This window comes from Lepisosteus oculatus, chromosome 4, assembly GCF_040954835.1.
Source record: "Lepisosteus oculatus isolate fLepOcu1 chromosome 4, fLepOcu1.hap2, whole genome shotgun sequence".
NCBI classification, from domain to species: domain Eukaryota; kingdom Metazoa; phylum Chordata; class Actinopteri; order Semionotiformes; family Lepisosteidae; genus Lepisosteus; species Lepisosteus oculatus.
This window is the reverse complement of record NC_090699.1, coordinates 31,528,057-31,541,386: the sequence shown is the minus strand read 5'-3', so window position 1 is coordinate 31,541,386 and position 13,330 is coordinate 31,528,057. Positions and strand designations below refer to the sequence as shown.

The 13,330-nt window shown below is 34.9% G+C and overlaps 1 protein-coding gene across 1 annotated transcript in view; it reads left to right on the top strand.

The window, feature by feature from the left end:
• Positions 1 to 67: 67 nt before the first annotated feature.
• hells (helicase, lymphoid specific) overlaps positions 68 to 13,330 on the top strand; it is a 35,892-nt gene continuing 22,629 nt past the window's right edge. Inside the window, exon 1 of the mRNA XM_069189072.1 lies at positions 68 to 311. Coding sequence (XP_069045173.1) covers positions 214 to 311 — 98 coding nt within the window. The 5' untranslated portion in view covers positions 68 to 213. The remainder of the gene's footprint in view (positions 312 to 13,330) is intronic.

Here is a 13,330-nt window from a genome sequence, read left to right as displayed (position 1 = left end):
CAAGGTGACTGATGGGAGAGGGAGGGGCTGTTTACAGGCTTGATGTGTTGCAGTTTTCCTGAGGTATCAGTCTCCCCATTAGCCTGCCTGGGGCAAGGGGGTAGCAGTGACACAGCCGATAAAAAACTTGCCCCACACGCAGAGAGACAGGGCTGCCTTAACTGGGGTACTTTATAAGAGCGTTTCTCACAGTAGAAACATCACAACACAGCTATGAAATGCTTAAGAACTTGTCCCAAACCAAACTTTTGCGAGCAAGCAGTGGGGAAAGAAAAAAAAAACAATAGAAAAATTAATCCAAGCAAGGGAAGGTGAGTTAAAATGACACCCCAGAAAACATTTTTTGTACAATAACTGCTGTATGTGAGAGGTGCATTTTGTGATAAATTGTTAACATGTGATTTACAGTCAATATTTTATTCAAAAACATTTAGTCAAATTGTAATGTTTAGGATAACAAAATACACCATACATCAGTATAGTAGACTATAAATTCATATGTGTGCATTTCATGTTTAATTAATCTGTATTTGTTTTTAATTTTACATTGTAGCACATTATTTTTCCTGAATTAGCACAAATGAATTGTTGTAGGTAACATTATCAGACAGAACACAATAAACATGAAAAACCTTAATTTGCATAATAGATTCACAGGATTTTCAATTGTATAAATAGTATGCAAATTACTGTACTGTATTTATTGCTGGGCTGCTTAGCTGTGTACAATTGATTTGTTCCATCATTTTTATTTTCTTGAGATCAGAATTTATGCATTACTAGTGTTTCATATCCAGTAACATATCTATATGTCTTCAATTGTGTATAACTATTTGTGTACATTTTTAACTTCAAACGTAAATATTATGGATGAATTAATTTAATTAAATCGACATGTTTGGTGTTTATATTAGCTTTTTTGAGAGCTGTATTAAGTTTAAGCATCTGTACTTCAGGAATCAAACATTTTTTAACTTTTTTTCTCTAGCCTACTTTGTCCACTGCAGTTCTGAATCCCGTATCCATATGAAACTTTGGATATGTACATAAAAAGCTATCTGTATATTTTCTCTTCTGCATACTGTTCACTGACATGAAAGTATTACACTTAGAACATCTGTTAAAATGTTTTTGTCTTGTTTTTAACTATAATTGAGGATGGAAATATAAAGCTTTTTCATATTTATACATTAATTAATACCCTTCTTCATTCAATATTGCATCCTTTGTATTGGACTTTCCTCAAAAAATGCTAGTCATTTTGTTTGTAAGTATAATACACATTTACTGTAGCAACCCACACAAACGGATGTAGAAATGTGTTAAACATTTTGTAACAGAAACATTGTTTTTTTATTAGTTTATAGTTGTCTCACCTGGAATTTCTGATTCTGATTTAAAAAGGTAGAGGAAACATAGCTACACATAAAAGCAAGGGAATACGGGTTTAGTTTTTTCAGATAATAAATGTATGACCTTTTGTTCATAAAAAGTATTATTGATGGTTCAGAAAGCCTAGCAGAGAATTTGCAATTCTCACAAAGTGGGCACAGTTCTTCAATGGGAAACGCTACATATTTAGCAAATGCGGCACAGATTATGTCAACCAGGATATTGCTGCAAAGTTTGTGCTGCTAAACTAATCAGTTTCCATTGCTCTCATCTCCCTCCTTATAGAAGGATAGAGAAGGGCTTTAGGGTCATTGGTTCCGGCCGTTGTGTAGACAGCTGTATCCCCCATTCCTCCAGTGAGTTACTGGAAACAGACAGGTGGAGAATTAGAATGAAATAGTATAACCCACGCAAATCCAGGAAAATACATGTGGAAATTTAAGAGCACTCAAAGTATGACTAAACATGCTGGGGTTTTGGCAAATGAAAACTATTCCAGAGCTCTATTTTTGTTGAGATATTATGCACCATGATGCTTCCAACAAGATTAATGTTTTACGGGAGCACTCGTTTTCTTCAGGACTCCATGGCATTGACTACCCCAAGGAGCTGAAATGTTCTTTATTAAATGCTTCATTACAGTTACCTTGTTAATTTGGCACAGAAAGGTTACTCTTCCTTTAAAACTTTTATTGTTGTACATCTGCCCCTACAAAAACAAATGTATTTTAGCTGTTATATCACAGGGCCCACCTACAATGAAAACAACACAATTTTCAAGTAAAACTGGAATAGTAATGGTTATGCTACCGCAAACCTCAGAAATATGGTGAGATGCTACAAAGCTTTCTTTTTAAAAGGCTATGATTATCCACCCCATTTTACAGATTCCTTAAGGCGCTTTTTAACTCACAAACAACATTTGCTCTGTCTGTAAATGTGTGTGCATTCTAGAAGAAGGTTATAACATCACTTGAGTAAAAAGGCGCAAATACTACAGTACAGCCAGTCACGAGCACTGTTTCCTGTAATTCAGTAATTCAGTTTTCACATTATATCACAAGATAAGTGACTGCTCATTTGATATCACCTGAAGGAAAAACTCACACAGCTGGGACAAAACCTTGAAAAGATTGAAATTCCTAGTCCTGTTGATTCCATTCCTAAATCGGGCAAGGCGCCAATGCACGGTGTTCATGGAAGAAATACTAGGATGTAATGCGTCTCTTCCAATTTAATGCAAAAGACCCCCTTATTTAGTCAAGAGTATCTGTTTATTGTGTCTTCTTTGCTGTTGTCTAAGAGCTGCAGAATGTCATTTAATGAGATTTTGAAAAAAGTCTTGTAGAATTTCTGACCTTTTGCCAATTAGAGAAGGATAGGGGGTATTTGCATAGGAAGTCATGCCAAATTAAATAAAAAAGTGTTTATAGAGATTGTCTGGAATATTATTCATGCATGGCAAAATATTGTTGACATAAAATCTGTTTATATGGAAACTGTGTGTTGCATGATTCTGTTCCCCGTGGAAGTCAGGAATAATTATTATTGAAGGTTTATCGAAGTGCTTGTCTCAGGATGTTTGAAAGTGGAAATATAATGTTTTGTTCATCAGTCTGGACTGTATATCTAGATAGGTATGTAACTGTAGACAGGCACCTTATGTAGTGATGACATGACATGTAATGCAAACGTTAAGTGCTTTAGCAATCTCTGCTACCTACTATTTAATTACATTTATATAGAATAATTTATAAAACACATTATCAGAATTCAAAGACATAATATTCTCTGCTGAATTTAAATTTCTGATGTACACAATGTAGTGTATTTTACAAAGGAGAAAAACACATTGACCAGTTCTTTCAGTGAGAAATTGAAAGTTGTCTCTAAAGTAATCTTTAAGGCTGCTCATTTGTAATTGCTGGATTCCTGTGTTTTCAGTCCTAAGTCAGTTTTATAATAATAATAATAATAATTGCTTACACTTCTATAGCGCTTTTCTGGACACTCTACTCAAAGCGCTTTACAGGTAATGGGGACTCCCCTCCACCACCACCAATGTGCGGCCCCACCTGGATGATGCGACGGCAGCCATAGTGCGCCAGAACACTCACCACACATCAGCTATCACTGGGGAGGAGACCATAGTAATGTAACCAATTCATAGATGGGGATTATTAGGAGGCCATGATTGATAAGGGCCAATGGGAAATTAGGCCAGGACGCCAGGGTTACACCCCTACTCTTTTCAAGAAACGCCCTGGGATTTTTAGTGACCAGAGAGAGTCAGGACCTCGGTTTTACGTCTCATCCGAAGGACAGCACCTGTTTACAGTATAGTGTCCCCGTCGCTATACTGGGGCATTAGGACCCACATGGACTGCAGGGTGAGCGCCCCCTGCTGGCCCCACTAACACCGCTTCCAGCAGCAACCTTAGTTTTTCCCAGGAGGTCTCCCATCCAGGTACTGACCAGGCTCACACCTGCTGAGCTTCAGTTGCAGGGTTGTGAGTTGCAGAGTCATATGGCTGCTGGCCAGTTTTACTGCATTAGTGAACTGAACTGACATGAAAAAACAGATGAGTTTGTATGGATCTGTTAAAAAGTCCACCTTCCTAATCAGTTATCCAAAGATGATATCCAAATTTTATGTCCATTTGAAATGTTATTTTTAGATTTAACTAAGAATTATTGTTTGTGTTATTATCATTGGTTTAGGAAGTTCCAATCTGCATAACTAATATGTACTGATTAATTACATACAAATAAGATAGTGTACATTATTCACAAATTCACAAAAATTTAACACACTGAAAAATCCAAACTGTTTTGTTTTCAGTGTACTCTGTTTTTTATAAGATATCATGAAGTAAAGGAAATGTTTCTGAGTTTCAGAACCCAGACTGTTATTAAAAGCTACCAATTCATCTACAAATAAGATGAATTTGGTTTTGAAGATGAATTCTTTACAATAGTCACAATATAATCTGCATTGGTTTAAATTTGCATAATTTCACACCATGTCTTATCATTGACACAGAGGACTATTAACATAGTGCTTAGATTTCTATATTAAATATGATGAATGTTTCTACAGTAAAACATGACAGATGTTTTGGGAACATACATTACCTGTTAAATTTAGAAATAAATGCTTATCTTATGTCTCCAAGTCACCTGTTCAACAATAACTGTAAATGTGGATATTGAGATAACTGTATACCTAGGTTAATTTCCAGAATGTCCTTGCCCCCTACAAAATGAAAATCCCATTTTAATGAGATGGCCTCTAAACAGGTCAGTCCAGCTCAGTGTATCTTTAAAAGATCATTTAGTGTGCGTGAGTAAGCATCTAACAAAACTTGTTTATGATCAATTTATTGTTATAATTTTTTAACAATTTTGTTTGTGTTCATACATATTTTATGGTCTCAGTTTCCAACATCAACAAGATGAGAAAATTGTTAAACATATTTAGGAACACCTTGAAGCATCTATTAAAAGAGAACAAAGGTAATAGATGACAGAAAGCCAGTTGGCTAATCTCAATTTGGAAAAGAAATATTGGAGAAAACTTGTAATGCACCTCTGGAGACTGAGGCAATGTTTTGAAAGGCAGAATCCTTTGGCATGTTAATGAAGTCACACAGTTTAAGGAAGGTCAAGATAAATAAAACCATATGTGCTATTGTTTTTTTTTCTCTTGCTTTGCAACAACGTAATTCTAATATACTGATAAAATAATAGAAACAGCTGTCTTGGATTATTGAATTATTTATTTAATTAAGCCTGTCTCTACCTTTTGAAATGTAAAGTCTCATTCTGTGTTACCATCACAAATTCCTTGTCTGTCCTTTTATGTTTTGTGAGTTTTGTAAAAAAACTTTCGAATTCATCTAAAAATAGGGAATGCCATTTTCTCACAACACAATGTGGACACAGTGAGGAGCTTAATGGTCTAGGTTTATTTGGAGACATACAGTATTTACATGAATGTACTGTAGCACTTTTGGAACAAATGGGTCTCATTTTAATTAATTTGAGGAATATGATGAGTTCTTTGTGGTTCCATTTGTGGTTGTTCATGTTTCTGTTCACTCATGTTCCCTCTAGGACCATACTCTTCAGTTTCTTTGTAATTTCAGAGAGCCATGCTAACTCCACATGTCCACCTCTCAGATGTTTCAGAATAACTTTCCACAGTACTCTGACTCTACTGTATGTCTTTAACCTGTTTTGCAGCTTTCGTATCCATTTCCATCTATTGAGGAAAAAATAACATAGCTATCAATGAAGGAGCCACTTGGGAGACTGCCACCCAGGGAACACCACCTACTTTGCCTCCATGAAACATCTGAGATTTTCCCTTGCACATAAATGTTACTTTGTTTTTTCTCTCCCTTTCTTGACCAAATGAACAACAAACATCCGGGACTGTATCTCAGTCTAACATCAGCTCAATTTCCTTTGGAGCATTCAGGAACAATTACTGGCAAGGCTTTAAAAGAATCACGATGATGGCTACACTAAGAATAACCCACTGTGTTGAATTTGTTTGTTTTAGCCAATGTAAACTTTTGCAGTCTGATCTTCTGCTTTTCAAACATGATTTACGAATCTGACTTCAGGACATCAACAATGACGAAAATAAATGATCATATTTGTATTTTCTGTTTAAGCTATAATTACACTGGTTATTGTTTTTGGAGTAACGACTTAAAGGGGCAGGGATTTGGCTTTATCAGTCCGACAAAATTCAAATCGCGAGAGATGGCACTGTTTTCATCCTGCATCAAAACCTACTCCACACTCCTAGACAAAACGTCATAAAGCTAAGTCTGTTTATTGAAACCTGCACTAAAAACAGTATGAAATGTTTGGTTTTAATGTGATGTATCGTCCAACACCAATTCACCTCCTTCCCTCTACATATGTAGGGTTGCTAGGACATGTGTGGGGGAAGGTCCCTAGAGGTGCCTGCCTATTGGTAACTTTACAATACTGAAGCAGTCATGCAGTGGCATTTGAATCTTTTAACTTTGTGGTTATCAGTCTGGTACTTGGTTCTTGCAAAACTCTTTCTCATTCCTTTGGTTTTAGACCTGGCACTTGATGACTACCTTGCAAATCTAACAGAGCAGTGTTGAAATGCCGCCTTGCTTGGCAAATCTCATACTCCCACACACTAGCAGAAGAATGATGTCCACATGCACAAGTCAGAGCATTATCATCCTCCCAGTTTCCACCGAGACCACAGAGAACAACAAAATATCACATTGAAATAGCATTGTTAGCAAATAAAATTAACTTCTGGGCAGTAAACAATTTAAGCTTCTCATTATACGGTACTTTATATGGAACTCTGGGCACTGTGTCCATATTTAGAGATACCTTCCCAAAATAAAACACATGTGACTTAGGAAAATACTGTTAATCTAATAGTTTCTTATTTTTCTCAAATGTGGAATGTGGTAACGACTGATTCCACTTGTGGGCATCTTTAACAAAAAAAAATAGCTGGCAGTAAGGTCTGCCAGTCCATGTTGGACTATTCTATTTCTTTCTGATTTTTGTGAGTGGTTACCATCAATTTGGATCTTCCAAATTGTTATGGAGTAAAATGAGATTTGAGATTTTTTCCAAAGACAAGCTTAACCCTTTGGAAGATTATGTTGCAGCCTTTGACCTGTGACCTCTCCACTTTCACTATAAAGATGGAAACAAAAGAAAGGTTTTAAGAGAGTTTCCAACACATGTTAGAAAACAGAATGGAAAACCTGTTTCAGCTTGGTTTGAAAAATACTGCAGAAGAACCGCAGGTTCACCATCCTTTCTAAATGTTCTGTACTATGGACTATGAAGCTTTATTCATATGCCTGACTTCTGTTATGACACACAGAAAGGACAATAAATCAATACTGTATATCTGTGACCTGATTTCCAGACTTCATTTTCACAGCATTGTATCAAATTCTTTATAAGCATAGTTTGCAAGAAAGTCTTTTGCCATTGTACAATGTACAATGTTGCAAACCACATGTGACAACGGAAGACTTTGAGAGATCGTATTCTCTCAATGATCACCATCTCCCAGTTATGTGAATCAACTAAACATCACACAACTTCTAGCAGTGAAGTAGGTAAAATGGGACTGGGACTGGCCTGCTTTAAGTCCCTTGATTGCGGTTGTGTAGCATTAACTACAGTAAGTCAACTATTACTTATAGAAAGATAGGTATATTTAATGGAAGAAAAAAATGTTAAAGGAACTTTAAAAAGGACTATGTTTGGCAAAGACAAATCATATTTCAAAACAGCAGTAAACCAAATACCTTGTGATATTTCCGTAGCTAATACAAGGCCAAAATTTTTATCACATATTATAAAGAGGAAACAGTAGCTTCCTTTAAACAACAAACCATTGTTTTTCTTCTAATCTATCCAAAAGTTTGATGCAATGTGTTATTAACTGTTCAAATTAAAGCATTGAAAAAAGGTTTCCTGCCAAAACATCCAGCCTTGAATTAAATTATATTCAGGGTTTCTATTAGTAAATTGACTTTTATATACTGTATATAGCAATTATTAAAAAGAAACAGTACTCTGTAATGGCTTGAGATAATTTGTTTATACAGAAATTTCTAAACGCTAGGTTTAAAAATTATGTTTGGTTAAGGTGCATTCTTATAAATAAGTAGTTAGTCTGTAATCACCTGGGAGGGCAGGAAAACAAAGACTTTTCCCAATAACTGAACTATCAGCAGTAGGGTGCTGCACAGATAGAAAGAAGAAATCAGTAATTTACATCAGTTTAGTGACAGAAACCACTGTGATAACAGTCCAGGGAATTTCAGCATCTCTTCAGTGAACAGACTCCACATCCCTGCAACCAAACCTATCAGTAAGTTATATGGCAAATGCTGAATGAATTTGAAGTGTTAGCTATACAGAAAATTTCATTCTACATTTGAAAATGATAGAAGGGACCAAGAGGAATGAAACTATAGAAAACAAATATGTTCAAGTTGCCTCATTCATAATTTCATCCACACTGTGGGTGAACAAAACAATGAAACAGGCCAAACAGGAGGCTTGCATATAAATCAGACTGTATGTGAATTAAATCATATTCAGTGTATGCATTATAATAATTATTATAACAGTGTTCCCAGTTTTAATCTTCCGAACAGAAAATTGCTGCTCTGGAAGAAATCCAAGAAAGAGGAACAGGAATTAACCTAGTTCTGAAAGTTATATTACATACGAGATTTGGAAATGATATCACATCTCTAGCATCATTTTATGATAAGATACCTTATAGCCCAATAAAGACTGATGTGAATCTGTTCAGCTTGGGGTCAAATAAAACTTCCTAACTTGACTGAAGCTTCAAAACTCCAAGAGCATTGCATTAAAAATATATTAAAAGGGACTGTGTTTTGCTTAACAAAACGCAACATTTGTGTTGAGAACATAAGAACCACTATCACATTCACGACACTATCTAAACATGTGGACTAGATGCGTTCTCAATCTTTGTAACAGGTAGAGTATATGACACACAGAAAACACACTTGACTTCCTATGTAGGAAGGTCACTTAGTTTTCTGTTTGTAGCTGATCTACACCAATTCTAGCTTTAGCTAGGAACAGGCCTCTAATGTTGTGCAATACCAGCAGTGAAAAACATATTAACAAAAATAGTGCACTCTTGTGTTCCTGGGGTCTTTGTGTGCTGTGCCTTCCCTTTCTTTGGTTTTGCACAATGTACACAGTTTAAAATACGTCAGCCCACAAGAAAACACCCATAATGTAAGCAAATCAAGCCGATCAAATGGTTAATTGAACCATCAAATCCATGTGTACCACTTTAGCAAAATCACAAGTACTGTACTTCCTTGTTTATAATCACTATTCCTTTCTATGTTTAATGCTGTTTTGGTCATTTTTAAACAGTGTTTTTTTGCATTCTTTTCACAACATTTTGTATGTTTGTATGTTTGTTATTATGCAGTTTTAAGCTCACCAAAGCTTTCCCTTCAAATCTCAAGCCTGTTGCAAGAATAGTGTTGCTCAAGCAAGGGGTTATCATTCAGAAACTGACCTCAAATATAAGCAAAATCCACAGGCTATCCACAGCAAAGACCACAGTTTGACATGTTGTTTTGATTAAATAATAAGTTAAAAAATCCTTTAAATATAATAATTGTATTAAATCAATTCAAAACTTGTTTTTAACCAATTCAAATCACATCGTTGGTGGCCTTTTTAAAACACAATGTTTAAAGTTTTATTGAAGATGTCACTTGGTGGCTCCAGGTTCTTCTCAAACATACTGTACATAATACAGTCAGCTAACTAAAAATATTTATCTATTTGGATTTTAGACTTTATTACTGGTCTCAAAGAATCTTTTACTTTCTTTGATTATCTATCATATAATGCACTGCTATATTGTTTTCCAAGTGTTTTTCCAAAATAAAATAATAAATAATAAATAATAATTAACATATAAACATATATAAATGACCCATTCCTATCTTTTATGGTTGTGCTTAAACCAGTGGCTGAAAGGATCTGACAAATAGTACTGTGTCTAATATTTATTTACTAATGAGAAGGTTTTGTTGCCTACTAATTTTGAGATAAAATGACTATATTCCATGCAGTATCTACATAATATTAAACCATAAGCAGAACATTAAATATAACTGCCTCTGCTTTAATGGTGCGTGAGAGTGACCTTTAGTATTTTTTTAAGATCAATAGCATTGAAAACTATCAGAGCACTGACTAAATTTAGTGTTAAATTGACAAAATGTGAAGGCCTTGATACGATACTGAGAGATATGAAATGTGACACAAACAAGACACTTGCCTGGGAACTTGATAAGATTGAAGTCTCTTTCTGCAAGCTGTTTGTAAATTGATCTGTTGTTATCAAGAGTGGAGAATTTCAGGATTACCTTGGGTTGTGACTTCTTGTCCCTGCTGGCGTCTCTGAAATAACAATCATGGAGACTGTCATATGACACTCAGTGCCAAGCCACCTCTGTCTCCTAGTCTGGACTATATTACAAAAGCAAAGACAGAATTTCATTGATTAGTGAGGTCAGAACATTGTGTGCTAAACAGAAATCATAAATATAGCATTTTGATTGCTCTTAAACTAAGTTTATTTAGTTTACTTACTAATTAAGTATGTGATGTACTATAAATGTATAAACATTTAATTATTTTATTTAGTTACTTATGTTTCTATAAAATAACTGTAGGAGCTCCAAATTAAACTACAGTGGAGTGTGCATGTATAAAAAATACAGTATGTTTAAAGGATGTTTGTGAAACAGAAACATATCTGAATTTTGACTACTTTATCATTTCAGGTTTCTAGAAAACATTTGCCCAGAGCTCGAGAAGGAAGCAAAGTAATTGAATGTTGCCATTATTGTTGGACATGGTGGACAGCACTATTGTGACTGTTTTCACACCTTCAACCACTAACAGAAAAACACACAATGTACAGTAAGTAGTTCTATTTGTTATCTTGCCTTACAATTTTAAGTCCATACTTATTAAAAAAACCTGGGTAACAGATGAAAAAATTGCATCTTTTCATACTCTGGAAATTAGTTTGAAACATATACCAGTGAAGATGAGAAATCATTTTTTTTAAAGAAAAAAATGACTAATTTGGAGGAGTGACAACAGTCCAAAACCTGTGAATCTTTCCTTTGTGAGATGGTTAGAAATTAATTCCTAAACTTTATATTCAATGCTATCTTGAGTTATGTGAATATGCCAGGGTCATGCAACTGAGTCAACTAGCTTGTGATATACAAATTGAATGATTCTGTTATGCTGTTTGCTAAAAATAACTATTTCTCTCAGTTTTTTCTAAGGAAACATCTACACATAGCCACCTTCCACCGTCTGTGAAATATTACATTGTTTCACAGACAGATATTTCATCTTCAAAACATATCCTGATGACCTGGGAACCTTCCTCTTACCCAGCTGTATAATCCTTCTTTACAGGTTTGACTGTAAGAATTTAAGATTTTTAGCTGTTAAAGTGGTGACAGGGCAATATTTTCTTTCAAAAGAATTGTTTTAAATGTGCAGCTAAGAAAACAATCAGAAGATCTAAACAAAAACTGAGCAAAATAAATGTGTGCTTGTTTATACTGTATACAGTACTTCTCTCCTTTCAGTTCAAACTACAGTAAATCAACAGTTTGCTACTAGACTAACGTCAGAGGATCTAAACCACATACTGTACAATACCTGTCATCATAAAAACATGTGTCAACAGGCCAGAAAGTTAAAGACGGTACTGAGGTGGTACAGCTTCTATTGATATTGGTGTCAGAGTTTTGGCAGTCAGTCAAAAACACCCTTACTACTCTACACTATTGGACCTGTCAGTTTTAGCAAAAGGCCTAGAGTTGACTCAGATCTGTGACCCCCAGGCTGAAGGACACATCTTGATTTGGGCTTTAAGTGAAAAATCCACTCTGAAAATTGCTTTTAAACAGCATATTGGTGCCAATATGGGAGTGAACCAAAAGTATTTCCATAGATAAATTAGGAGTTGTTGAAATATATGTACATTTATTATGTGTTAAGATAAGACAAAATACATTCTTAGAAAAATGTATGCTCTGAAAAGCAAAAAGAAGAAGGAAATCACTGCCTGAATATCACTATGTTTGCATCAGAAGATTTTACTGGGACACATATTTGTTATAAGAATTAAGTTTAGAAATCTGTAAAATTATTGAGACACTTGGTATGCGAGTCATATTTCACAAGTTGTTTTTTAGAATATAGGATTTCTAATGTGAATTGTTCTTCCATGTATATTTCTTTGCTGCATAGTTATATACAGTATGTGTCACTAAAATCCAGCTTTTTCATGTAAAATTATATTATCAGAACTTTTCTCAACTTCACATACTCATTGTATAAAAACTGGAAATGAGATCGCCTAACATTTTATACACTTTTTGTTGCTCAAGGGTTTACATTTTTAAATACAGTTAGATTTGTATTTTTATTAGAAGACCTATAGTTTAAGTTTCTATATTTAAAATTGCAACATAGAAGTGCTAGGGAGTTTCAGTTATGACCCACAGGCTTTGAACACAGTTATGGGCCTCTTAATTATTTTGTTGTTTGGGCCATGCTCTTAACTGTCTCTCTGGAGAGCAGAAGAATGTTTCAGTTCTTATGATTAGCCTACAGCGCATTATGTCTGCAAAATGAATCACTTGGATTGCTGTAGGAGAGGTAAATAGTTGACACTGTACCTAGCTAAAAGTGCTTAAATATACAAATGCTTTAAAAAGAAACATCACATAATGGTAGAAAACACATTCATCGTATCATTGTAAAAACTTGAGGTTTTCCCGCAACATGTTCAAGACACTCAGGAGAACAGTAAGATCGGTGAGGGGACTGTCCCATTATGGCACATGGTCTAAATTACTATCTGGTTAGAAACCTTCCACATACTGTTGTCTCAACATAGAAACTAAGTCAACATGGCTTCAGGGTTTTGATGAGAGCTAGACTGGGTCAAGGGTTTTAAAAACATAGATGAAAATATAGCACAGGAAATGTGTATGATTCCTACTACTATGAGATTCTTAGCATTCTATTATGTAGGGTATTATGCAGGGTGCCTAAGAATGTCTTCAAAAGCAAAATTAGGTGGTACTTATTTTAGTGGAGTACTATTATCGTAGACAATGAATTACTTCCCTGAAAGTTTGACAGATAACACTAAATAGGTCACAATAGTACTTTATGCTTTTCTAGTATTTCCTCAATTAAGTCATTTAAATCCTTAAATACCCTGGCTCAAGGGTAAACAAACATAATCCTGAAGGAATCTTGCAATCCGCTTTTCTGAAACTGGACATTCTTTTGT